At 50.0% G+C, this 24,559-nt stretch overlaps 1 protein-coding gene across 1 annotated transcript in view; it reads left to right on the top strand.

Annotated features, from left to right (window-relative positions):
- Positions 1 to 24,559, top strand: part of ARHGEF18 (Rho/Rac guanine nucleotide exchange factor (GEF) 18) — a 122,733-nt gene that overhangs the window by 24,136 nt on the left and 74,038 nt on the right. Inside the window, exons 3-13 of the mRNA XM_006902676.1 lie at positions 7,717 to 7,979; positions 8,581 to 8,731; positions 9,513 to 9,627; positions 10,313 to 10,370; positions 10,647 to 10,691; positions 12,149 to 12,226; positions 13,294 to 13,396; positions 13,534 to 13,675; positions 14,721 to 14,748; positions 18,452 to 18,471; positions 24,124 to 24,152. Of these exons, the coding sequence (XP_006902738.1) occupies positions 7,717 to 7,979; positions 8,581 to 8,731; positions 9,513 to 9,627; positions 10,313 to 10,370; positions 10,647 to 10,691; positions 12,149 to 12,226; positions 13,294 to 13,396; positions 13,534 to 13,675; positions 14,721 to 14,748; positions 18,452 to 18,471; positions 24,124 to 24,152 (1,032 nt within the window). The remainder of the gene's footprint in view (positions 1 to 7,716; positions 7,980 to 8,580; positions 8,732 to 9,512; positions 9,628 to 10,312; positions 10,371 to 10,646; positions 10,692 to 12,148; positions 12,227 to 13,293; positions 13,397 to 13,533; positions 13,676 to 14,720; positions 14,749 to 18,451; positions 18,472 to 24,123; positions 24,153 to 24,559) is intronic.

Below are 24,559 nucleotides of genomic sequence, written 5' to 3'. Positions count from 1 at the left end.
GTGTTACAGAGTAGGACGGTGCTCAGTGAGGTGTCCCTCACTAAAGTCCTTACAGAAGTAGGTTGCCAGGCCTTTCTTCCACTGTGCCATTGGGTGGATTTGAACCACCAAGTTTTCAGTTGTTTTTGTTAGGTGCTATCTGGTTGACTCTAATCTTCAACATGGATTGAAGTTCAACATCAAGAAGACAAAGATTCTCACCACTGTGCCAATTGGCAGCGCCATGATAGATGGGGAGGAAGGAGATTGAAGTTGTTAACAATTAAAGCTTGCTCTGCTCCACAATCAACAGTCTTGGCACCAGCAGTCAGGAAATCAAAAGACAAACTGCACTGGGAAAAATCTGCTGTCAGGGACTTTTCCAGAGTACTGAAAAGCAATGATGCCAGTCTAGAGACTAAGGTGTGTCTAATCCAGGCCATGGTCTTCACAATTACTTGCTATGCATCAGAGGGCTGGACAATGACTAAGGATGACAGAAGAAGAATTGATGTCTTTGAGTTGTGGTGCTGGAGAAGAGTCTTGAACCTATCATGGATGCCAAGAAAACAAATAGGTCAGTCTGTCTTGGAGAGAGTGAACCCAAGTTTCTCCTTGGAGGCTAGGATTTTGAAGCTCTGTATCACATACTTTGGGCACATGGCCAGGAGGGACCGATCCTTGGAGAAGGACATCATGCTTGGAAGGGTGGAGGGACAGCACAGGAGAGGAAGACCCTGCATGAGACGGATTGATAAGAGTAACTGGAGCAATGGGGGTAGGTGTGTTGGAGTCAGTAAGACTGGCTTAGGACAGGGCAGGCTTCCGAGCTGTTGTACATAGGGTCAGTATGAGTTGAAGGTGACTTGAAGACACATCAACAAGTTGACCATGACTCATAATGACCCTATGAACAATGAACCTGAACCCTGTCCTATCCTCTGCCACTCATCATCTCTGATATACTTGAGCCCGTTGGTACAGTCACTGTGTCAATCCAGCTCATCAAAGCTCTTCCTCTCCTGTGCTAACCTTTCCAAGTGTAATATCCTTTCCTGTGCCTTTCCAAGCAAAAGATCCTTCTTCAAGGGCCTTCCTGGCAACATAGTCAAAGTTTGTGAGATGAATTTCTCTGTCCTTGTCCTTGCCTGGTACAAACTGTCCACACAACCCAGTCACCTTTCCCCCCTCTAATATACATCAAAAATAATGACTATGTATTTTTAAAAGTTTGTCCATGTACCATGTAAAACTGTACAGGATGAACTTTACAAGAGTGAGGAATTCGGAGACACTTCTCAGCTGGACCTGGCTGGGGTGGCCCATCTCCCCAGGCTTCCTGGGCACCGGAAGCTGGAGTCTGGATTTATAGCATCCTCTCTGGCCTGGAAAATCCCTCCCTTGTTCCTTGTCCCGTCCTTCCTCACCCAGGAGCTGGGGGAGAAGTCCTTGCTCCCAGCCAAGGGCCCCCGGCTCCTCCCACCCTCTGTGTACCTGCGGGTGACAAGCGAGGACGCCCTGTGCTGTAACTGCCTGGCTCCCCAGCTCTGGCCTGGTTCCCACTGCTGCCTGGCGTGAGGGAGGCCAGACACAGCAGCAAGCAGGAGGACCAGTCCAGGCCAAGAGGCTGTCCTGATGTGTTTATATTTACAGTAAGATGAGAACCAGAGATACCAGGAAAGCTTTTTGAGGTGGCAGAAGGACTGAGAGGCAGCAGGCAGTGGTCCAGGCACCAGGATGGGAAGGAGGGGGTAGGAGAAAGGAGATCAGGAGTAGACAGCTGTGCAAGCCACAGAAAGGCTGGATTGAGCTGGACAGCCCAGTGTGGAGGGATGGGTGTTTCGACCAAGATTGGGGCAAGGATGGGAGGGCTGAAGGTGAGGTCGAGCAAAACAAAGAGATCCCATGTGGAGACTGAGTTAGCCCAGTGTTTGAAGAACGAAAGGTGGACGAGGGGGTGCAGCCAGGGAAGTAAGAGCGAAACAAGCCTAATGAGAGAAAAGCAAGCAGAGATCTTTGTTCCCCAAGTTCACATCTGCACTATGCACTGTAGCTAAAAGGAACCCAAGAGTCCACAGATGACAGATGAACACAATAAGATCCATGTGCACAATGGAATATTACACAGCCAGGAACAGAAATAAAGTCCTGGCGGGTCAAGAAAATACGCTGAGCAAATTAAGTTCATCCCAAAAGGACATCTTACTTGGGTCCACAATCAACCCACTTGGTACCAGTAGTCAGGAGATCAAGAGGTATATTGCACTGGGCAAGTCTGTAGTCTTCTGAGATATCTCGAAATTACTGAAGAACAATGATGTCAGTTTGAAGACTAAGGTGTGCCTGATCTGGACCATGGTCTTTTCAATCACTTGCTATGCATCTGAGAGCTGCGTGATTAATAAGAATGACAGAAGAAAAATTGATGTCTTTGAGTTGTAAAGTTGGAGAAGAGTGCTAAGTATCTCAAAAAGTATCTGTCAAAAGAACGAAGAGAGACGTCTTGGAGAAGGTGCCACCAGAGTGCCCCTTGGAGGCAAGGGTGGAGAAGCTTTGTCTCACATACTTTAGGCATTTTGCTAGGAGGGGCTATTCCTTGGAAAAGGACTTCATCCTTGGAAAGGTAGAGGGACAGGGAAGGAGAGGAAGACCCTCAAACAGGTGTACTGGCAGAATGACTGCAGCAATGGGCTTGAGTGTGTCAGAGATAGTGAAGATGGCACAGGATAGGACAGGGTTCAGGTCTGATGTTCATAGGGTCGCTATGAGTCATACTCAACCTGATGGCACCTAATAATAATATGATAATAGAAATGCTGGGAAGAAAGGCCTGCTGATTGATTCCCCAAAATCAGCCACTGAAAACCCTATAGAGTGTGATACTGCTCTGACATGCATAGGAGGGTTCACTGTGAATCAGAACCAATTTAGTGGCAACTGGGGCATATAAGTTGTCAGGTGCCATCAACTCACCTACGATTTACAGCCACTTCATATTACTCAAGCCTACACCAACCTCACAATCTCTGTTGTGTGTAAGCCCATTGCTGCCGTCACGGTATCGATCTGTTTCACTGAGGACCTTCCTCTCCTTCGCTGACCCTCTCCTTTTCCAAGCATGATGTCATCCTTGGGGAACAGACCCTCCTGACAGCATGCCCAGATTATGTGAGAAGTTTCATCATTCTTACCCCTAAGAAGCACCCTGCCTGAACTTCGTCCAAGATAGATCTGTTGGTTCTTTTAGCAGTTCATGGCATATTCAATTAACACCCTTGGTACCAGGAGTCAGGAAATGAGGAGATGCATTGCACTGGGAAAATCTGCAGTTAGGGACCTCTCCAAATTATTGAGGAGTAATGATGTCAATTTGAGGACTAAGGTGCATCTGATTTAGGCCATAGTCTTTGCAATTACTTGCTATGCATCTGAGAGCTGGACAATGAACAGGGATGACAGAAAAAGAATTGATGCCTTTGAGCTGTGGTGTTGGAGAACAGCATTTGAACAGCCATCCCACAGATGGCCAAAAGAACAAACAGATATGTCCTGGAGAGGGTGCAGCCAGACTGCTCTTTGGAGGCAAAAATGATGAGGCTTCACCTCACATACTTTGGACATGTTGCTACAAGGGGCTATTCCTTGGAAAGAGACATGATGCTGGGAAAGGTGGAGGGTCGGCAAAGTAGAGGAAGACGCTCAACCAAGTAAGTAGATTGACACGGTGACTGCTGCAATGGGCTTCTGTGTGTCAGGAAGTGTGAGGATGGCGCAGCATAGATCAGAGTTCAGATCTTTTGTCCATAGAGTGGCTGTTTGTCGTACACGACTCAATGGCACCTAACAACAACAACAACAACACAATTCAGAGACGTCGCTTCCACAGTTTTAGTGGATGGGAGGAGAGAAGAGGAGCTATTATTTAATAGGTAAAGACACTGCTTGGAAAGCGGCCTGCACATCTGTTACCAGTGATGGAGTCATTTGGAAATGGGGGGTAGTGGTGGACCAGGACATGATGGATGTCACCGTGTCACTGAACATCAGAGACACCACCCCCTGCAGTTAAGTTGGTTCCGACTCAGAACTGATCTACCACCAGGTTTCCAAGGCTGTTTCACCTATGGAGCCCCCTTCTCATGGGTTTGAACCTCCAGAGACATGCAGCCTTTGGGTTAGCCGTGCAACACCACCAGAGCTCCTTGCCTGGACTTGTCTAAATGGTTGGACGGGCAAATCTTCTGTCTGTAGTTCAAGGCCATTTGTTGAGTAGATTCCAACTCACAGTTGCCCAGTCAGGGTAGACCGCTGCTCCTCGCAGCCATCCAGAGCTGAGTTTTCAGAAGTGAAGAGTTAACACAATAAGGAAGGAAGGAAGACAGGAGGGAGGGAGGGAGGGAGGAAGGGAGGGAGGCCTTTCTTCCTAGTGCCTCTGAGTGGACTAAAACCTTTAACCTTTCACTGAGTAGCGGTGTATACATTGGTCATTTGCACCACTCAGGATCTTCTTAGATAGTTTTACCATTTAAAAAAAGAAAGAAGGGAGTGGTTCCAGAAGCCCAAAACCGCAGAGAGCTCAAGAAGGGTGAAGATAGAGACCAGAAGCAGAGGAGACCTCTTGCCACACCCCAAGGCAGGGAAGGACCCTGCGCCTCCCAGCCGAGACCCTCAGTGGAGCCGAGGCCTGGCAGTTGCCAAGATTGGAGGGCAGTCTCCAAGACTGGAGGCTTCTTCCATGATGTCCCAGCCCTAATGCAAGCATCCCTCCTTCCCCCATAACCTGGCAGCCTGGCCAGACCTGGTGTGATGGCCCACACCTCCCAAAGCCTATGCTGTAAATCCTAAAGCCCTTCTTTTTTTTGTTTAATTTTTTTTTCTTTCGTTATTTTTGTCTGTACTGTCAAATCGGATCTGACTGGTACAGGAGGAGATTGTCCCTGCTTCTCCAGCACAGCATCTGGTGGATTTGAACCATGCACCTCTGAGATTGCAGTGCAGCTTCCTGCCACTAGGCCCCCAGAGCTCCCTAAAGCCCTGCATTTTTGCATGGCATCCCATCAAGGGAACAGAGTTCTCTGTGTTTTTGTTAGTGAGAGTGTGTTTTTCGTACCTTTGAGATAACAAAAGAGCAGCTTAGGGACAGAGTGTGATGGAGCAGGGTGAAGGTCGCTGAGGTGACCACAGACCTTCCACACTGGCTTCCTTCTCCATCTGTACCGAAGGGCCCTCCACACCTTGTCATAGACTGTTAGCTGTCTTAATTCTTTACTGCTGCTGTGACAGAAACACAAGTGAATGCATCTAACAGAAGTTGGATCTCTCGTGGGTTAAGAAGCTGCAAGTCCAGCATCAGGGCACTGGCTTTCTGGAGTCTGTCTGTCTGTGTTGATTCTGGAGGAAGGTGTTGCCTTCAAGCACTGCAGGCCCAGCGTTCCCAGGAGATGCCCTTGGGTCCTGGCCCTCCCCTACTCGGAGGAGCTTCCCAGCCCAGGCCATTGGTCCACAGGGCGCACTCCACTCCGGGATCTTCTCTCTGGTGATGCTTTGTCTCTTGTGAGATGTAAGGTGTCACAGGCCACATTCTAGGGGAGTGCCGCTTACAATCCACCCTTGATACTTTTACAACCATTTGGCCTTTCAGATCGTGGGGGTTGATTACACTGCTTCCACACTGCATCACCACATCCCTGTATTTGGGGAGGACCCAGTTCAACCCATGACAATATCTTATTTCTCTTTTTCAACAAATCTTGTGTGCATTTCGATTCGTGAAGATACTGCATCACAAAGCATATGACTCCATTTATAGAAAACGCCCAGAATCCATGGAAATAAAGAAGAGTGGTGATAACCTATGTCTGGGAAGGGGCCCTGCTGCATAGTGCTTTGTGTGTTGGGCTGCTAACCTAAAGGTCAGTGGTTTGAGTCCACCTGCAGCTGCCTGGAAGAAGTATGAAACTGTCTCTTCCTGTTAAGCCATCACAAGTCAGGAAACACTTGACAATAATGAGATACGTTTGTAGACATTTTCTTAAATTTTGTGCCCACGATTAGTGACTTAATTTCTTCAATCTAGTGACACAGGCTGGAGTCTAGGAGACCATGGGGGAGGCTGGAGCAGCCCAGGGAAAAGGCCAGGTGGCTGACGGATGAAATGTTGCCGTTTACACCCAGGATAACTGTCTCAGCGTCGTAGGACTGCTGTAACACAAATTCCACAAAACCGCCACCAAGTGAATTCCCACTCATAGAGACCAGCCCCCACCAGACTTCCCAGGTTGTAAATTTTTACAGGAGGAAACTGCCTATCTTCCTCCCTCATACAGACTGTTGTTGTTGTGTACCGTCAAGCGGGAACTGACTCGTAGCTACCCTCCAGTGGGTTTTCAGAGGCTCTAAATCATATGGGAAGAGAATTTCATCTTTCTCCCTGAGAGCAGCTGGGGGATTCAAACCATGTGCCTTTGGGATGGCAGCACAAGTCCTTACCATTAGTGGAGTCAAACTACTGGACTTTCAGTTTCCAGTCTTACACACTACGCCACTGTTGTTATGTGCTGTCAAGTTGTCTACAACTCATAGCAATCCTATGCAAAATAGCTCTGACCCCTGCCCTCTCCTGAGCCAGTCTCACTGTCTCCAATGCACCTGACCCCATTGGGACTGTCACTGTGTTGATTTGGCTCATCCAGGGCCTTCCTCTCCTGCACTGTCCCTCCACCCTTCCAAGCATGATGTCCTTCTCCAAGGACTGGTCCCTCCTGGGGACATGCCCAAAGCACGTGAGCCTCAAAATCCTTGCCTTCAAAAAGCAAACTGGTTTCATTCTCGCCAATACTTCCCCACTGGGGCTCCTTCAAATAACCACAAAAGGGTGGCTTGAAAGAACAGAAATTGATTTTTCTTGTAGATCGGAAAGCCAGACGTCTGAATTCAGGGCCTGTGTCCAGGAGAAGGTCTGTCCTTGTTGAGTTCAGCTTCCAGTAGCTGGGGCGGCCCTGGGCATTGCTGGCTGTGTCCGCACTCCTGCCTCCATCACCTCTCCCCTCATGTGTCTCTGTCCATTCTGCTCTTCTTACAACTCACAAGGATTTAGGGTTAGAACACACCTCTTCAAGTGTGACTTCATTAACAAAACAGAGTGAAGTCCCTATTTCCAAGCAGGGTCGTGTTTACCCAAACAGAATGTGTTATGCAAACCGCACTAAACCCACCCACTGCTGTCAAGCTGACTCAGACACATAGTGACCCTGGAGGACAGCGTAGCACTGACCCACAGGGAATCAAAGGCCAACATCGTTATGGAAGCTGACGGCCTCAACCTTCGCCTTCTGGTACCAGTCAAGCACTTGACCGTGGCACCACCAGGGCCCCTATTTGAAGGCGTCATTAGGAACTGAGCACAGATTCCGGGCAAGGGCATCAGTCCCTCGCAGTCACCTCCTCACCTGCATCTTCACAACTGGCATTTGCAAATGAGTCTTCCCAGAGCCTTAAAGCCACTAGTTCTAGTGGAATCAGAATCCTGACACTGACACTTTGGGGGGAGAAATCTTAAAGGGACCAGGCTGGATGGGGCACTAGAAGCTCCACCCCACTCTCCAGGAGCAGGGCGCTGAGCCCAGGCTGGACAGAGGGGTGGACAGGGTCTGGTGTTGGGGAGTGGGGGGCCTTGTGGTCAGAAGGCTGCAGGCTCTGCCACTCTCACCAGCACCTCTTTCTCACACCTGCCCACAGGAAGAAGATGGCATTCTGGGACAGCTGGACGAGAGCTCTGAGGACCTCAGCCTGGACCTGGGGGCTCTTCAAGGCAGCGAGTACCTCCAGGACCTGGGCCTGGGGGCCCATTCCCACGGCCAATCTGCAAGAACCAGAGACAGTGCCCCCTCCAGCAAAGCTGGGGGAGAGTCACCCTTCTGCGCCTTGGCGAGGGCACTGGATCCACGGGCTAGGAGGCGCAGCTGGGAGAGGTCGCGAAGCTGCTCCGAGAACTGGCAGAGGTCAGTCCCCGCTTCTGCTTGTTCCCAGGACACCCCGCCAGAGCAGGACACGGCTTCTAAATCAGCTTAAGGGTCACCAGGGGTGTCCGCATGTCAGGGACCAGCCCGGAGGGCCCTCCCCCCCGGGAGCACACACAGGTGTACACACAGGCTTACCCAGTTGTGCAAAGTCAAGTGCATAGCACCTTGGTGCATGGCAAACTTGTACAGGAGCCCAAACTGCAGGCTCCATGCACCTGTATGTGTACACTCACCCACACTCAACCTGCAGGCTTGTACACACACACGCCTCAGCCCAGCATCTGCACATTAGTTGTACATATATGTGCAAACCACGGCTGCACTGATGATCAAAGCACAGATGGGTGCCCAACTCTACACCCCCTGAAATGATGAGGGATACTCCAGCAAGTCCTCCATCTCCACCAACCCAGCACCCCTAATCCAGCCTGGGTGAAAATGATGGGTACCCCTTGAGCAGTCTTCCTCTCCACTCCACGCTGCCCCTTCCTATCTTTGAAGGCTCACCTGCAGGTCCTTCAAGCCCTCCGTGGCCTGGGGAGGCTAGTTGAAACCTCAGCTCCCCATGTTTCCCCTCCAGGCTCAGCCTCGACTCTTTGGAGGCAGAAGAGGGACCCTCTCTCCCACGGACGCTGGCCAGCCTCACTCTGAACCTGCCTGGAGGAGGCCTGCAGGCTTGGACCAAAGGATGCCCATCTGGAAGTGAGAGCCCAGCAGAGCACCCAGACAAAGTGGGTGTTACCCTCTGTCCCTCCCGGGGGGGCGGGGGAAGCAACAGCAGGGATGTGAGTGGGAAGGAGTGCTGTACCCCTGCTGGTGGATGGGGCTCACCACTCAGGAAAGGGGGAGCACTTCATGATGTTGTCCACACGGGGGCACCTGCATCCTGAGATCCCAGCCCAGCCTAGGGGGATGCACCCTCGTGGCAGGAGCCAGCACTGGGGATATTGGCAAAAGACACATCTCCCACTCAGTGCATTCATCTCAGCTCCGGAGAATCTGGGTGGGGCTGTGCTGGGAGCTTGGGCTGGGCTTGGAGTCACTGGCTAGGGAGGGCTTGTCTAGGCCTCAGCTGGTGGTGTGTGCTGGGCTGCGGCCCATGGCTAGAGGATCTTTGGCCATGACTATGACCTCCGGGGAAATCCTGACCCTGCCTGCAGCCCAGGATGGGGAGCGTGTGGTACCAAGTTCTGGAGCTCCAGCTCAGGGGGACCAGCCAGAACGTAAGATCAGTGCTGAAGGTATCCCCCTAGGTCCTTAGAAGTGGTGTCAGGCTGAGGCTGGGAACTCTCTCTAACCTCGGGGACCTACAGTTGACCCCAGCACATGATGACCCCCGTGTCTGTCAGAGAAGAATGGTGTTCCATGGAGTTTTTAGTGGCTGAGTTTTCCCAAGCCTCTGGGTAGATTTGAACTTCCAACCTGATGGGTAGTAGATGAACACATCAACTGTTCCACCACAAAGGGACCCCCTCCTGGCTTAGAGGTACGCTTATTCCCTTCCCCCTGCAGGAAGTTGGTGTCGCAGAGAAAAGAGGACGGTCCAGGTCATTTCCAGTGTCAGCCAACGAGATCAGCTCCCTGAAACTCCCTCAGGATTTGGAGGTGCCCAGTCCAGCAGTTCAAGGTGCCCAGACTGGGGAAGGCAGGGGGGGAGAGGAGAGACAGAAGGTTTCACAGGAAGGGACCCTGAGAAGGACCCCTGATGAACCCCAGGGAAAGAAAAGAGACTGGGGTGGGCTTAGGGTACCCTGGGGAGACTTCTGGGGCTCTAGAGGACCCAGAAAAGCAGTCCTGGTGCCACTATGGTTTAATGAGCTTAACTACTAGTCGAAGGGTCATCGGTTTGAACACACCAGACACAGAAAAGACATGGCCATCAATCTGCTTCCATAAAAATCACATTCTCGATCAGCAATATATAATAAGAGTTTGTTTAGACGTTGTAATAAGTTAATTGCAGCAATTAATGGTGATTACTGCCTATGAATGATTGGGAAAAATCAGATTTGTAAACTTTCACTCAAATAAAATAGCTGCTTAAAAAAAAACCAACCCCAATAAAAACAAAAACAACCAACTCACACTACATCCTGAAAACAGGTGTGGGGCATTTCTAACCTGTCCATAGGGGTTCGCAACGACTCTCGTGGGAGGGCTTGGGGGGGTGGGGTGTCCTGGAGGCCCGCCCTAGAGAGGCGGGGCTACATGCTGTCCGTGGGCCTGCCTGTCTGGGGGCTTTCAGGGTGGGTCCAGGATGTCCCCAGGTGCGCCCTTCACACCTGTGCATCGTGGGCTGGGACTCCTTGCAGGTCTGGACCCTCCGGTGCTGGAAAGCCTGGAAAAGGACCACGTGGAACCCGACCACGTGTGAGTATTCCCCGCAGCCGACGGACTCCAGTGGGTGCACCCCTTGGTTAAGTCTGAGGGAGAAGGTGGTGAGGTCATGTGCCTGTTCCCCTCAGTCCCCCTAACCTGTTTGCCCCACCCTTCACACCATCCTTCCAAAGAAGGGGCCCCAGCCAGCCACGAAGAAGAGGAGTGGGGCCTCCCAGTTTGGGAGGGAGAGGAATCAGTTTTGAGGGTCCTCTTGGGGACTGCTTGGGTAACCCGGGCCCACCGTGGGCTACTCTGTCCCCCCTCCAGGCTGATCGTCCAGCAAGTGCTTCAAGAACTCCGACAGTACCATGGGTGAGTAGGGAGTGACAGATGTGGGGGCCACGTGTGAGGGGAGAGGTGTGGGAGGACAGATATGGGAGACCAGTGTTGGGGACAGGCATGGTAGATGGACAAAAGGGGTTTGAATACCAGATGTGAGAAGACAGGTAAGAAGAGACAGGTGTGAGGATCAGGTGAAGGAGACACGTGTGAGGGGACAAACGTGGGGGACCAAAATGAGGAGGTAAGCAAGGAGGATGGAGGAGAGAAACAGGTGTGCGGTCAGGCATGGGAGAACAGAACTGGGGAACAGGTACAATGGGGGGTGGTGGTTGTTGTTATGTGCCATTAAGTTGACTTCAATTCACAGTGACCCTATCAACAATGGCTCTGAACCCTGCCCTGTCCTGAGCCAACTCACCACCTCGACGTACCCAACCCCTCTGCCACAGTCACTGAGTCAATCCATCTCGCCTGGAGTTGTTTTGTGCCATCAGGTCACTTGCCACTCATAGTGACCCTATGTACAACAGCTCTGAACCCTGCTCTATCCTAAGCCAACCTTACTGTTTCTGACACACCTACCCTCATTACCCCAGTCACTGAATCAATCCATCTCAAAGAGGGTCTTCCTCTCTTATGCTGTCTCTCCACCCTCCCAAGCATGACATCCTTCTCCAAGGACTTGTCCCTCCTTGCAACGTGTCCAAAATATGTCAGACGAAGCCTCAGAATCCTTGTGTCCAAGGAGCAGCCTGGTCTCACTCTCTCTAGAACAAACCTGTTTGTTCTCCTAGCAGTCCATGGTATATATTCAATACTCTTCCTCTGCACCACAATTCAAAGGCCTCAATTTTCCTTCTATCATCCCTAGTCATTGTTCAGCTTTCTTTAAAAAAAATTTATTATTATTATTAATTTTAATGAAAATTTACAGAGACTTTGGATTTCATTCATTCTTTGTTGCACTTTTCTCCCCCCACCCGCCAGTTCGAGCTTCTCTTTGAAACGTGAAAGAAAAATTCTTTCATTGTTATGCAATCCCTCCCTCCATTGTCCAGCTTTCTGATGCATAGCAAACAATTGTGAAGACCATGGCCTGGATCAGGCACATTTTAGTCTCCAGACTGAGATGCTGGAAATAGATGTGGGAATGGACTGAGGGACATGTTGGTAGGACAGAAGTGGAGCAGAAAGGGAGAGAAATGGGCACAGGGATGTGAGAGGAGAAACTGGTGGGGACAAGGGCAGGGGACAAGAGCTGGGGAGTGCCACTGACAAGCCTTTGGGGTGCATTTATGCAGATGAGAACAAGGTGTCTCAGGTGAGAAGGGCTCCTTGGCACACCTTTTGTTCAGTCAGGGCACTTTGCTGCCCTCTTCTGGAAACGGTAGTAATAAACACACCGATCTGTGGAGTCTGGGGGGGGGGGGTTTGAATGGAGAAGGCGGGGCTGACCAGACCAGACGTCTGTCCCCTCTGACCCATAGGTCCCGGCAGAGGGCTCGGTTGTCAGCCAGCCCTGGTCCCCCCCACTCCAACATCACCTGGTTCGAGTTCCTGTCTGAGTAAGTGTGTAGACCTGGGGACTGCAGGTGGGGGCAGGGGCTGAATTACAGGTGGTATTTACCCATGCCCCCCAGGACTGGGCTTTGGCTGGAGAACAAGAGTCTACGCCATCCTCTCCCTGCAATAGGAAGATGAGAGAAGAAGGGGCTCCCATTCGTGCACTCTGGGGGTAGGGTACACACAGGAGGACTTCCTGGAGGAGGTGATCGCTAGAGTAGGGTCCTGAAGGAAGAGAGTTTTCCAATAAATGGAGTGGAGACTTAGCAACAAGATTTCTTTGCCAACTAGCTTCCTAAGCAGTGAAAATGAAGCCACTTGAAAGCAACAGGTTTTGCTCTTTGGTTTGGATATTGGAGGAGAGAGGAGTGCTGGGCACACTTAACTACTAGATGAAAAGCTGGTGGTTCAAAACCACCTAGAGGTGCCTCAGAAGAAAGACCTGGCAATGTATTCCTGAAAATAGTGGTTGAGAGTCCTCTGAAGCACAGTTCTATGTGACACACATGGGGCTGCTGTGAGTTGGAGTCTGACTGGTAGCTGCAGGGTGGGAAGTCAGAGGGAAGGGGTCAGAGGTGGTCAGAGCCAAGCTTCCCAGCCTGGGAGACCCCCAAGGCCCCTCGCATGACCTGCAGTGCTTACTCCCTGCACCTCGTAAACCCAAGGCCACTGGAACAAGCCACAGCTGCCGAGCCTGCTCCTGCCCCTGGCAAGCCTCCAATCAGCTTCCGAGGCTAGAAATCTATACGAGGGGGGGCTGTCCAACTTTCTCTCTCAGAGCAGCTAGTGGATTCGAACCAATGACCTTTCGGTTAGCGGCAAAACCTGTAACCCACGATAATACTCAGGCTCCTTTCTGCAAATGTCAGTCTCTGCTCTTCCTCCCTGAAACTGACCAACGCCTGGCATTGTGTGTTGAGTGGAGATGTCAGTAGCAGGCCAGAGGGAGCCAGGGGCCCAGAAGGAGGGAATCAAGACAGGTGGGATCCAGGAGATGGTTCCGTGTGGATCTCAGGGTGACCCCAGGGCTGTCCGCAGCCCCCTCCTCATCTACCTCTCCGCCCCTCAGGAATGAGGACAGTGGAGGCAGAGCAGAGCAAAGCAGCAGAGGCACCAGAGTGAGGCGCAGTCTCAGCTCCCTGCGCAGCCGGGTCACCAGGCAGAAGGAGAAGGTCAGAGGCCAGGGCGGGGGACACACTGGGGTGCACCCTACCTCCACGGCATCCCCTCTGCCCTCCCTGCTCAGGGATCCCCGGGCTGCCCTCCTGCCCAAGGAGTGGACCCTCCTAAGACCATCTCCCCCCAACAGGGCAAGAGCCCAGCCCAGCTGAAGGACAAGGGCCAGGACGCTCGAGAGAGGCGGGAGTGTGTCAGCGGACACCAGCTGGTGCCAGGGACCTTCTGTGGCCACTCCAACTGCCCCCTGTGCGGCAAACCCTTCCTGAGATCTGGTAAGACCAGGGGGAAGTCGGTTCACCCTTTAAAAAAAAACAAAACATATTCTCAGTACAAGCGTAACTCATTTTATGGCAACTTCATTTTATCGCATCTTTTTTAATAACATGAAAGTCAGGGGCAGCGCAAGTCTGTTGACACAGTGTCTCCTGCAGCAGGGGCCCGCTTGGCGTCTCTGCCTGGCATATAGCTCGTTCTTACCAGAGTTCAAGCCTTGTTTTCATAATACTGTTGTATGCCTCATAGACCGGTGTGCAGTGCTGGCATAAGGTTTATATGCTCTGAGAAAACGAAATAGGCATCTGACTCACTTTATGGTGATGATCTGGAACCAAACCCTCCGTCTTTACAAGGTCTCCCTGTGTCTCCCTGTGTGGACATAAACAGATCCTCTGCCATGAACTCGCTTCTGACTCACGGCACCTCCTGTCATGCTAAGGCTGTATGTAGATCGTTGTGGGAAGAGACTGCCTCCGCTTTCTCTCAGTGCAACTGGTGGATTTGAACCACAGACCTTTCAACTAGCCCAACACATCACCCACTCTGCCAGCCGGGTTCCCTAACACCAGAGCCAAAACATGGCCTCCAACTGACTCTGAGGTTTGGCATCCACGTGTGTTACTGGCTAGAACTGCTCCGTGTGGTTTTTTCATGGCTGTAATTTTACAGAAGCAGTTGCTGCGTAGGTTTGAACCTCCAACCTTTGGGTTAAGGCCAGGTGTGAACTGTTTGCACCACCCAGGTGCAAAAATAGACAATGGTGAAGCTCGGTCTTATCAGTCAGAACTAGGTCATGGACCCTGTGCAGAGCAGACTATCAGTTGCTCTATCAGTAACACATTTGTCAATTCAGCATTGTTTCATGGGTATAATTCAGTAGTTGCAGTTAGGTGGTGCAGCCATCACTGGTATCCATTGCCAAATTCCCCAGCACCATAAACAGAGCAGGCGGTGACAGAGAATTTCACATTCATGTGCCAGTGTGTCGTACCCTACTCATACATGTGCTGGAAGTGATGCTAACAATATTTCAACTAGCAGCAAGATCACGTATGGTGGGCAGGTTCCAGCAGAGCTTCCCAGCTCAGACACGGGCAAGGAAAAAGGACTGGGAGTGTACTTCTGGAATAATCAGCCAGTGAAGAGTTTAGGAAGAGGAGGAGACTATTGTGTGCTGTAGCGCTTGCTGCAGAAGGTCACGGACGGTTGTCTTCAATATGGATTCTTATCACTGGGCCAACTGGCAGGACCATGATAGATGGAGAAGAAACTGAAATTGTTAACAATTTCAGCCTGCTTGGCTCCACAATTAGCACACTTGCCACCAGCAGTTAGGGACTCAAAAGATGAACTGCATTGGGGAAGTCTGCTTGCTGTCAGGGATCTCTGCACAATACTGAGAAGCAACGATGTCTTCCTAGAGACTAAGGTGCGCCTAATCCAGGCCATAGTCTTCACAATTACTTGCTGTGCATCAGAGAGCTGGACAATGACTAAGGATGACAGAAGAAGAATCAATGCCTTTGAGTTGTGGTGCTGGAGAAGAGTCTTGAACATACCATGGACCACCAAGAAAACAAATAGGTCTGTCTGTCTTGTAGAGGGTAAAACCATGTTTTTCCTTGGAGGCTAGGATTTTGAAGCTCCAACTCACATACTTTGGACACATGGCCAGGAGGGACAATCCTTGGAGAAATACATCATGCTCAGAAGGGTGGACGGGCAGTGCAGGAGAGGGAGACCCCAAATGAGATGGATTGATTCAGTGACTGGAGCAATGGGGGTAGGTGTGTCAGAGTCAGTGAAACCGGCCCAGGACATGGCAGACTTCAGAGCTTTTGTACGTAGGGTTTCTATGGGTCACAGGTGACTCAAAGACACATAACAACAATCAACAAAATGCTGCGGGAAGATGCATCTCTCAGGTTGAAAGGCACACAAGATACAGCTGCAGAAAGGCTGTTTCCTCATAGTAGAACCTATTTTAAAGGCATGAATGAAGTAACGCTTTCAAGACCTTCCTTTGCTGACATGGCCTAACTCAAAATAAGAAGAAACAGCTGCATGCAGCCGCCAGTGATTAGGACATGGACTGTATGGAGTAGGACTCAAGGAGGGCTGGAAACTGTGAAATGGAGCAGCTAGAGATCAATGGCTCAGACATTAGTGAGCTGAAGTGGACCGGTGGCACTGGGCATTTGGGATCTGATTCTTACGGTCAATTATGTCAAGAATGAAATGACAAAGTGAAGAGGAGTGCTGTCACTTCAACATCAAGATGATTTCAAGATCTTTCCTGAAACGCAGTGCTGTCCATCAGGGATAATAGCCATAGGTCTCCAAGGAAGACCTGTAAGACAACTTATTATTCCAATTATACACCAGCCTCTAAAGCCAAAGGTGATGAAACTGAGGCTTACTACTAACTCCTGAAGTCAGAGCTTCCTCAAACATGAAATCAAGATGAGTCACTAATTACCGGTGGCTGGAAGACAAAGGTTGGAAGGGAAGAAGGATCAGTAGTTGGGTAAATACTGCTTTGGTAATAGAAATGACCCTGGAGATCATATGATGAGATAGTCCACAACTAACAACTTACTCATGACAAGATACGTTTTCTCAACAACATCAGTGGTGAGTGTCCATGTGGACGTCACCAAATGGAATACTCAGGAATCAAAAGAGACAGTGAAGGAGCTTGATATCATCAGTCAGAACTAGCCCAGGGACCATCTGTGGAATAGACCATCAATTGCTTGTGTGAGTTCAAACTGAAGCCAAAGAACAAGTCCACAAAGACAAAGTGTGACCTTTGGTACATTCCCATGAATTTGGAGACCATCTTCAGAGTAGATCTGATGTATTGAATATTAACTACCAAAGACTGGAAAGTGGGGGAATTACATCAAGGACAGTAGACGTGGAAAAAACAAGGGGTCATTAAAAATACAGGAGAGAAAGACCATTGCGGGTGTTCAAAAAGACTCTGAAACTTGCTCTATAACTTAGAAAAGTTAACACAGGGGAAGAAATGATGAAAAAAGAGAGCTGAAAAGATTTCAAAGGGAAGCTCAAGAAGATACAATATTACACTGAAATGTGCAAAGGCCTGGGGGGACCAAGAGAACGTGGTGGGCATTTCTCAAGATGAAACAATGGAAGAAATAAGCCTTTGAGTTGAATCGTGAAGGATTGTGAGGGAAATGTTGAATGGCATCAAAAGGAAGGTAGAAGCATCAAAAGAAGATAGAAGGGATACGCAGAGTCACTGTACAAAAAACAACAACAAACAAAACCCAAAAAAATCATCTCAGAAATTCATGGTATTGAAGGAAGATGTCCAAGCTGTGCTGAAGGCATTTGTGAAAACCAGAATCTTGTAATCATACACATAATTGATTCATGCAAAAGCTTTACGTACACCAAGAAATCTTTAAAGTAAGGGGATACTTCGTGGGTTAAAAATCAAGAAAGGTATGCTTTAGGTGTATATACTTTGACAATACTTATTCAATCTGACAAGTCAGGCTATGTGACTGGAGGAAGACTCATTAACAGCCTCTCATATGCAGATGACACGCCTTGCTTGCTGAAAGCTAAGAGGACTGAGGCATTTGATGATAAATATCGAAGGCTATAGCCTTCGGTGTGGAAAGCAGGTCAACGAAAGTAAAACAAGTGCATCTAAATTCCAAAATCAATCTCCATAATAGTCTATGTGTTTCCTACTGCCAAAGGGGCCCTTTAGAGTAGTGAGAGAAGACCTTGACCCTGAAACCCACAGCATCCCTTTTCAGCAGGAAGTAGCTAAGAGAATACGCCATCCCCTTTTCCTTATGACTCAGGGTGAAGTCTCTCTCAGGGAGGAGTGATAGGGAATGGCAAGGGACACACTGACAAAGGAGATTAATCAGAACTGGCTTTGACAAGCACTGTGGCAACTGGACAATTAAAACAGACATGGGGGGAAGAAGAACGAACTGGGGATGAGGGTGGAGAAAACAGTACAACAATGAATGAATGAAAACCCAAAATCTCTGCAAATGTTCATTAAAACTAATAAAATTTAATTTAAAAAAAAGAAAGTAAAACAAAACAAAACAAAAATCTCATAGTGGAGCCAATAAATAACATCATAAGTAAAGACTGAAGTCGTCAAGGATTTTGCTTTACTTGGATCCAGAATCAGCACCCATGAAAGCGCCAGTTAGGAAATCAAACACCATTTAGTACACTAAGCAAAAGTGCCCTTTAAAGTACTGAAGAGCAAGGATGTCACTTTGAGAACTAAAGTGCACTTGACCCAAGCTGTGGTATTTCAGTCACTTCATATCTACAATCATAACCCTTGGCACCAGCAGTCAAGAAATCAGAAGGTGTATTGTACTGGGAAAATCGTCTGTCAAGGACCTCTCTAAGGTGTTAAGGAGCGATGAGATCGGTTTAAAGACTAAGGTGGGCCTGATTCAAGCCACTGTCTTATCAGTTACTTGTTATGTATCTGAAAGTTGTAGTGACTAAGGATGACAGTAGAAGAATAGATGCTGGGAGGAAAATGTGCAACAATGAATGAATGGAAATCCAAGTTCTCCATAAACTTCCATTTAAAAAAAAAATGAAGAGGAAGAGGAAGAGGAGGAGGAGGAGGAAGAAGAAGAAGAGGAGGAGGAGGAGGAGGGCTTTTGAGTTATGGTGTTGAAGAAGAGTACTGACTATTCCATGGACTGCCAAAAGAACAAACAAGCATGTCTGCAAGGAAGTGCAATCGGAAGACTCCTTGGAGGCAAGGATGGTGAAGCTTCGTCTTACATATTTTGAGCGTGTTATTAAGAGGAGCCTTGGAAAAGGCCATCATACCGAGAAGGGTGGATAGTCAGGGAAAGAGAGGAAGCCTCTCAATGAGATTAGTTGACACAATGACTGTAGCAATGGGCTCAAGTAAATCAGACATGAGGAGGATGACACAGGATAAGGCAGGGTTCAGATCCTGACCCCAGGGTTCATCGGGTCAATAACAATCGGCACATGACAACAATGTGATCACACTGTAGGGAGCTCTGATGGCTGAGCTTAGGAGCTCTGCTGCCAACCCAAAGGACAGTGGTTTGAATCCGCCAGTTGCTGTGAAGGAGAAGGATGTGCAGCCTTTCGCTGTTCGATTTACAGCCCCTGAAAACCTGCTGGAAGGTCAGCTGTGAGTCCTTCCTCACACACAACAATATCATCAGATCGTATTTCAACTAGGAGCTTGGCCTTTTCAGTCAGCTGTTACACTAAAGGCTTGTGGTTCAAATCCACCCCTGGCCATCTGCTTCTGTAAGGGTAACAGCCCAGAAAACTCTGCAGTAGGCCTTCTCTGTAACAGGTGGAGTCCCCATGTTGTTGTTATGTGCCGTCAAGTTGCCTGCGACTCATAGCGACCCTATGTACAACAGCCCCACACTCTGCTCTGTCCTGTGCCAATCACACTGTCTCCAATACACTCATCCCAATTACCTTAGTCACTGAATCAATCCACCTCATAGAGGGCCTTTCCCTCCTGCGCTGTCCCTCCACCCTCCCAAGCATGATGTCCCTCTCCAAGGACCAGTCCCTCCTTGCAACATGCCCAAAGTATGTCAGACGGAGCCTCAGAATCCTTGCCTCCAAGGAACCACCCGGTTTAACCCTCTCCAGGGTGAATCTGTTTGTTCTCCTAGCAGTCCACACTCTTCTCCAGCACCACAGCTCAAAGGCATCAATTCTCCTTCTATCCTCCCTAGTCATTGTCCAACTCTCTGACACATAACACCTGATTGCAAAGACCATGGCCTGTATCAGACGCACCTTAGTCTGCAGAGAGACATTAGACACCATTGCTCTTCAGTACTTTGGAGAGGTCCCTAACAGCAGACTTTCCCATCGCAATACGTCTTTTAATTTCCTGGCTGCTGGTGTCAGGAGTGTTGACACATGGAGTCCCCATGAGTGGGCGTCAACTCAATGGTAATTATTTCTGTATTTTTAGTGCCATCTACGTGGCTTGTCACTGCAATGTCTCTCTTCCTTACTTGGCTAAGGTGGCATCTGTTTGGTGGCTCCTTATATAAAATTAGTGTTCCCATTGGGGACTCTTTTTTTTTTTGGAAAGGAATCATTAACTCTAGTCCACTGAGAGGTGACAGCCTTTGAGATTAAGGAAGATTTCATTCAGTATGAAAGAAACAATTTGGGTGGCATTTAGCACAGTATCTGTTACATGGGAGCGAGGCGAGCACTTGATCATTACTGGCCTAGTGAGAAGTTGTTCTGCAATCTCGAAGGCACATGGTTCGAATCCACCCGCTGCTCCTGGCGGGAGGTGGGGGGGAAGGATAGGCAGTCTCCGCCCATGCTATTAACTGCCTCTGAAAACTTGCTGGAAGGTCAGCTAAGGTCAGCTCCAACTCAACAGCACACAACAACAAAGTCACTAAGAGGCAAAGCTATCATCTCAACCATGAGTGTTCTCTTCAGGGTCCCCTGCACCCCATCCAGGAGAGGGTGGAGCCAGGACAGCTATGAATGAGCCAATACCTGCCAAGTAGGACTTGTCACAGGCTTACCTGGCAGGGAAGTATTCAGAGCCAGACGTTATTAGCCATCACTTAGAGGAAAAAGCTTCCTAGGAAGTTAAACTGAGCAGAGAATGAGTCACCCTGAAGGCAGTTAGGAAAGGTGGGTCTCCCTGGCATCGAGGCTTCCCTAGACACCCGTTTTGTTGACAGAACACCATTCCCAACATCCTGTGCCGGCCCTTGACCCTTCCCCTCCCTCCCTCGGCCACCCCACATTCCTCAGCCAGCCACTCTGAGTTCTTCTGGTCACTGTGCACATCCCTTGTCACCGGCTCCTTGCCTGTACAGTGCTCTTCCTGGAACTCCCTTTTCCTCTCTTTTAGTTAGGAACACCTAACTCTTACTCATCCTGAAAGACAAAGCCCCAGCCCAGCTCCCCCCAGAAGCTGACAGCAGGTGACCTAGGAGTGTCAGGGTGTCTCACTTGACCAACCCAGAGTCATTTTACTTCTTCTTCTCCGGGAGATATGGCAATGTCTGGGGACAGTTTTGGCTGTCAAGATTTGAGGTGTGAGTGGCACCAAGTGGGTTGAGGTCCACGATGCTGTGAAACACCCTACAATGGACAGATGAGTCTACCATCTGACTGGGTCTCCTAAGACTTCTCCTAAATGCCCACCATTCTCTCCAGCGCTGGATGCTCTGGTGGCCTAGGGGTTAAGGTGTTGCCCTGCTAAACCAAGGACAGCAGTTCAAATCCACCAGCTGCTTGTTGGGAGAAGATGAGCAGTCTCCTCCAATGTGACGTACAGCCTCTGAAAACCTGCTAGAGGGTTGGTGCTGAGTCGGTTCTGACTTGACAGCAGTCTCATGTCTTTCATTGCATTTCCAATCTAGCCGTGCCACTCCGGCTGCCTCATACCTTCAATAGCTCCCCACTGCCTTTGGAATAAAGTCCACGTCAGAAGCTGCCCTCACCAGCTGAGGCCTCTGAAGTGAAGGAGTTAAGACTTCTGAGGTCCCTTGTGGTGAGGTGTCTGGTGAAGGAGTGCCTTAAACTTCTAGAAATTTGGGTTTCCTGAACATTTGCCTTCTCTTGACTCTGAAAACTGGACTTTGACTGAAGGCAGTCACCTACTGACATACTATAGTCTGGAGACATTGCCCCCAGATTTTGGATTGAGAGTTCTTTGCCACATATGATTGGGGGGTTCATTAACATTTCTCACATGTATAATTTAGTGGCATCAATTATATTAATCATGTTATATATTGATACAGTGACTGGGGTAATCGGGATGGGTGTGTCAGAGACTGCGATTGGCACAGGACAGAGCAGAGTTTAGGGCTGTTGTACATAGGGTCGCTATGAGTTGCAAGCGACTCAATGGCATATAACAACAACAACAACATATAACATCATCAATTGTTGTAGCAAGAAGTCCAACTCACATTAACCCCACATGACAACAGAACCATCCCATAGCGTTTGCAAGGCTAAGAATGTTTATGGGACCAGTTCAGCAGCTGGGCTGTTCTCCCGTGGAGTCGAGCGTGGATTCAAGCCAACTTTTCAGTTAATAGTTGAGCATTGTGTCTTCAGGGCTCCATCCCTTCCCCTCTGGTGATTTTGTTGCTAGGAGCTTTCGAGTTGAGTACATCTCAAAGCAATGCTATGAATAACAGATCTGAATCCTGTTCTATCCTGCACCATCCTCATCATTGCTGATGCACTTGAGCCCATTGCTGCAGGCCCTGTGTCAATGCATCTCATTGAGGGTCTTCCTCTCTTTCACTGACCACCCACCTTTCCAAGTATGATGTCCTTTTCCAAGGAATTAGCCTCTCCTAGCAACATGTCTAAAGTATGTAAGATGAAGCTTTATAATCTTTGCTTCTAAGTAGCATCCTGGCTGTACTTATTCCTAGACATCTTTGTTCTTTTGGCCATCCATGGGACATTCAGGACTCTTCTGTTATCCTTCACCAATCCCCCCACATTTCCTGTCATAGGTGAGGATGGCGCAGGATAAAACAGGGATCAGATATTTTGTTCATAAGGTTGCTATGAGTTGTACTTGACTCAACGGCACCTAACAACCACAAGAAGGCATGCTATGAAGTAGTTCAGTTTGAGGAGTTCCTCTCAGCCTGTCTGGATCTTGGATGAGAACCACTTGGCTGACTCTTGATTACTGACCAACTGCCCTGACTGTGGGGGGCTGCTGGGCATGAAGGGTCAAGGCTGGGATGTCATAACAGCATGTGAGGGCTGCTGGCACTGGGGAAAGCCTAGCATGTGCACAAAACCAAAAAACCTTACTTACCAGTCATCATCAAGTTGATTTTGACTTGTGGCGACTTCTGTGAGTGTCAGAGTAGAGCCGTTCCACCATGCTCAGTGGCTGTGACGTTTCAGAACCAGATCACCAGGCCTTTCTTCTGAGGCACCTCTTGTTGAGGACTGGAGTGTTGGAACCAACCCATAGTTGACCCCATCCCCAGCAGATTTTCAGAGTCATTAAATCCCATGGGAGGAGACTGCCCATCTTTCAACTGTGTAGCAGCTAGTGGATCCAAACCACTGAGCTTAGGGTTGGCAGGACAGCTCCTTACCACTAGGCCACCAGGGTTCCCTAGGTGGGTTCAAAACTGCAGAATTTGGTGAGCTTTGGTGGCCTAGTGGCAAGAAACTGCACTGCAATCCCAGATGCTTTGCTGGAGAAGGAGGGACAATCGCCTCCTGTACCAGTCAGATCTGATTTGACGGTACACATACAAAAAAATAATAATAAAAAAAAAACAAAAACAAAACAAACACAACAACTGCAGAATTTTCCAGATTTTGGCTAGTTGTCTGTCAAGCACGCACTTAACCACTTTTGGCGTCCAGGGCACTTGGGGTGTGTCTACAGGCATAGAACTTGCGGGGGTGTTACCTAGAGTTTCAGAATCCGGGAGTATCACATGGGGGCTGTACTGGGCTGTGTAGTATGTTTTGGAGTGTCTGGAATTCCCCATGTAGAGTCTCTGAGGTTTCTGGGTGTCGAAAACCCAGTCTGGTGGCATCTGATGGAGGTGTCTGGCACTTGGAGATCTTTTGCGTGATTCTGATTGTGTGGTTTTCATATTCGGAATGTCATTTTGGGGGTACTTAGAGGCATCTTTGAATATGTGTTTTGGAGTATCTCATGGTACCTGTGACACCTGACAGGTAGAACCTAACTCATTCTCCCCAGATGATCCTTTCTGTAGCCTGCTCTGCCTCCCAGGTTCCAGACCCTACTGACCCTCTGACCCTCCCTTTTCAAGTGCCCTCAAGTCTGCTGACCACCGCAGGCGCCCGCCCGTCCTGCTTGTGTTCCCTAAGAGGCTTCCTCATCGGCAAATCCTCGCTTCACCTCCCCTTTCCCCACGAGGACGTCTGGCGGACACACAGACCCTGGAGCTCCAGGGTCCAGCCCCAGGCAAAGTCCGAGGTTCTGGCCCCGCCCCACAAAACCACGCCCATAAGACCACACCCCCGTGAGCCACGCCCCGTCTCATCCAGAATGATGGGACTGCGCCTGCGCAGGTCGTGCTCTGCGGCTTCCCGCTTCCGGCTCCGCACTGGGGGCAGCTGTGCCTCCGGGAGAGGCATTGCAGCGGTTGGCAGAGCGGCTTCAGAGCGGACAGCGAGTGACCCGCGGGGACAGGAGCGAGGTGAGAGCGGCGGAGCGGGTCAGAAGGGGCGAAGGGTCCGGGAGGGAGGCCTCGGTCTCCGGGAGGGCGCCTCCAGACCCGGCGCTGGACCCCTGGGCTGCCCCAGGCCCTCCCACCGGCCGACCCCGGGGTCTCCTCCGCCCGGGCGTCCCGAGGCTGCAGCCCTGGGGGGCCTGGAGGTGCTCGCGGAGAATGCATGGGCGGAGACGCTGCCCGCAGGCCCCGGCCCTTGGCGGTGCAGCCCCCTCCTCAAGCGGGAAAGGGCATTGGCCTCCAGCCTCGGTCCCCCCCCCCCCCCAAAGGAGCGTCCTGGGCAAGATCGGGGGCCTCCTGGCCGCTGGAACTCCACTCTGCACCTGAGCATGCGAGAGGCCGCCTCACCCCCGGGGCAGGTGTCCTCAGCCACTGAGCTTTTGGGTGGTGAGACCCTGCGAAGTGTGCATGCTTTGGGGTCTGTTCCTTGCATGGAAACACCTGGCTGATGGGTGCTGCTTTCGTTGCTGTCCACCTTGGCTGGTTTGTTGGTGGTTGTCTCTGTCTTCCTAATCTCTCCACCTGTTGCTCCGAGATCGCCAAGAGGGTAAAAAAGTTTCTTGAGGGACACCCACCTTGGGGCGGGGAGTGGGACTCCAGCTGGGACCT

This window comes from Elephantulus edwardii, unplaced genomic scaffold (assembly GCF_000299155.1).
Source record: "Elephantulus edwardii isolate Elephantulus edwardi_28Jun2011 unplaced genomic scaffold, EleEdw1.0 scaffold00438, whole genome shotgun sequence".
NCBI lineage: Eukaryota > Metazoa > Chordata > Mammalia > Macroscelidea > Macroscelididae > Elephantulus > Elephantulus edwardii.
Note: the sequence above shows the minus strand (reverse complement) of the source record. Positions and strands in the feature narration are given on the sequence as shown.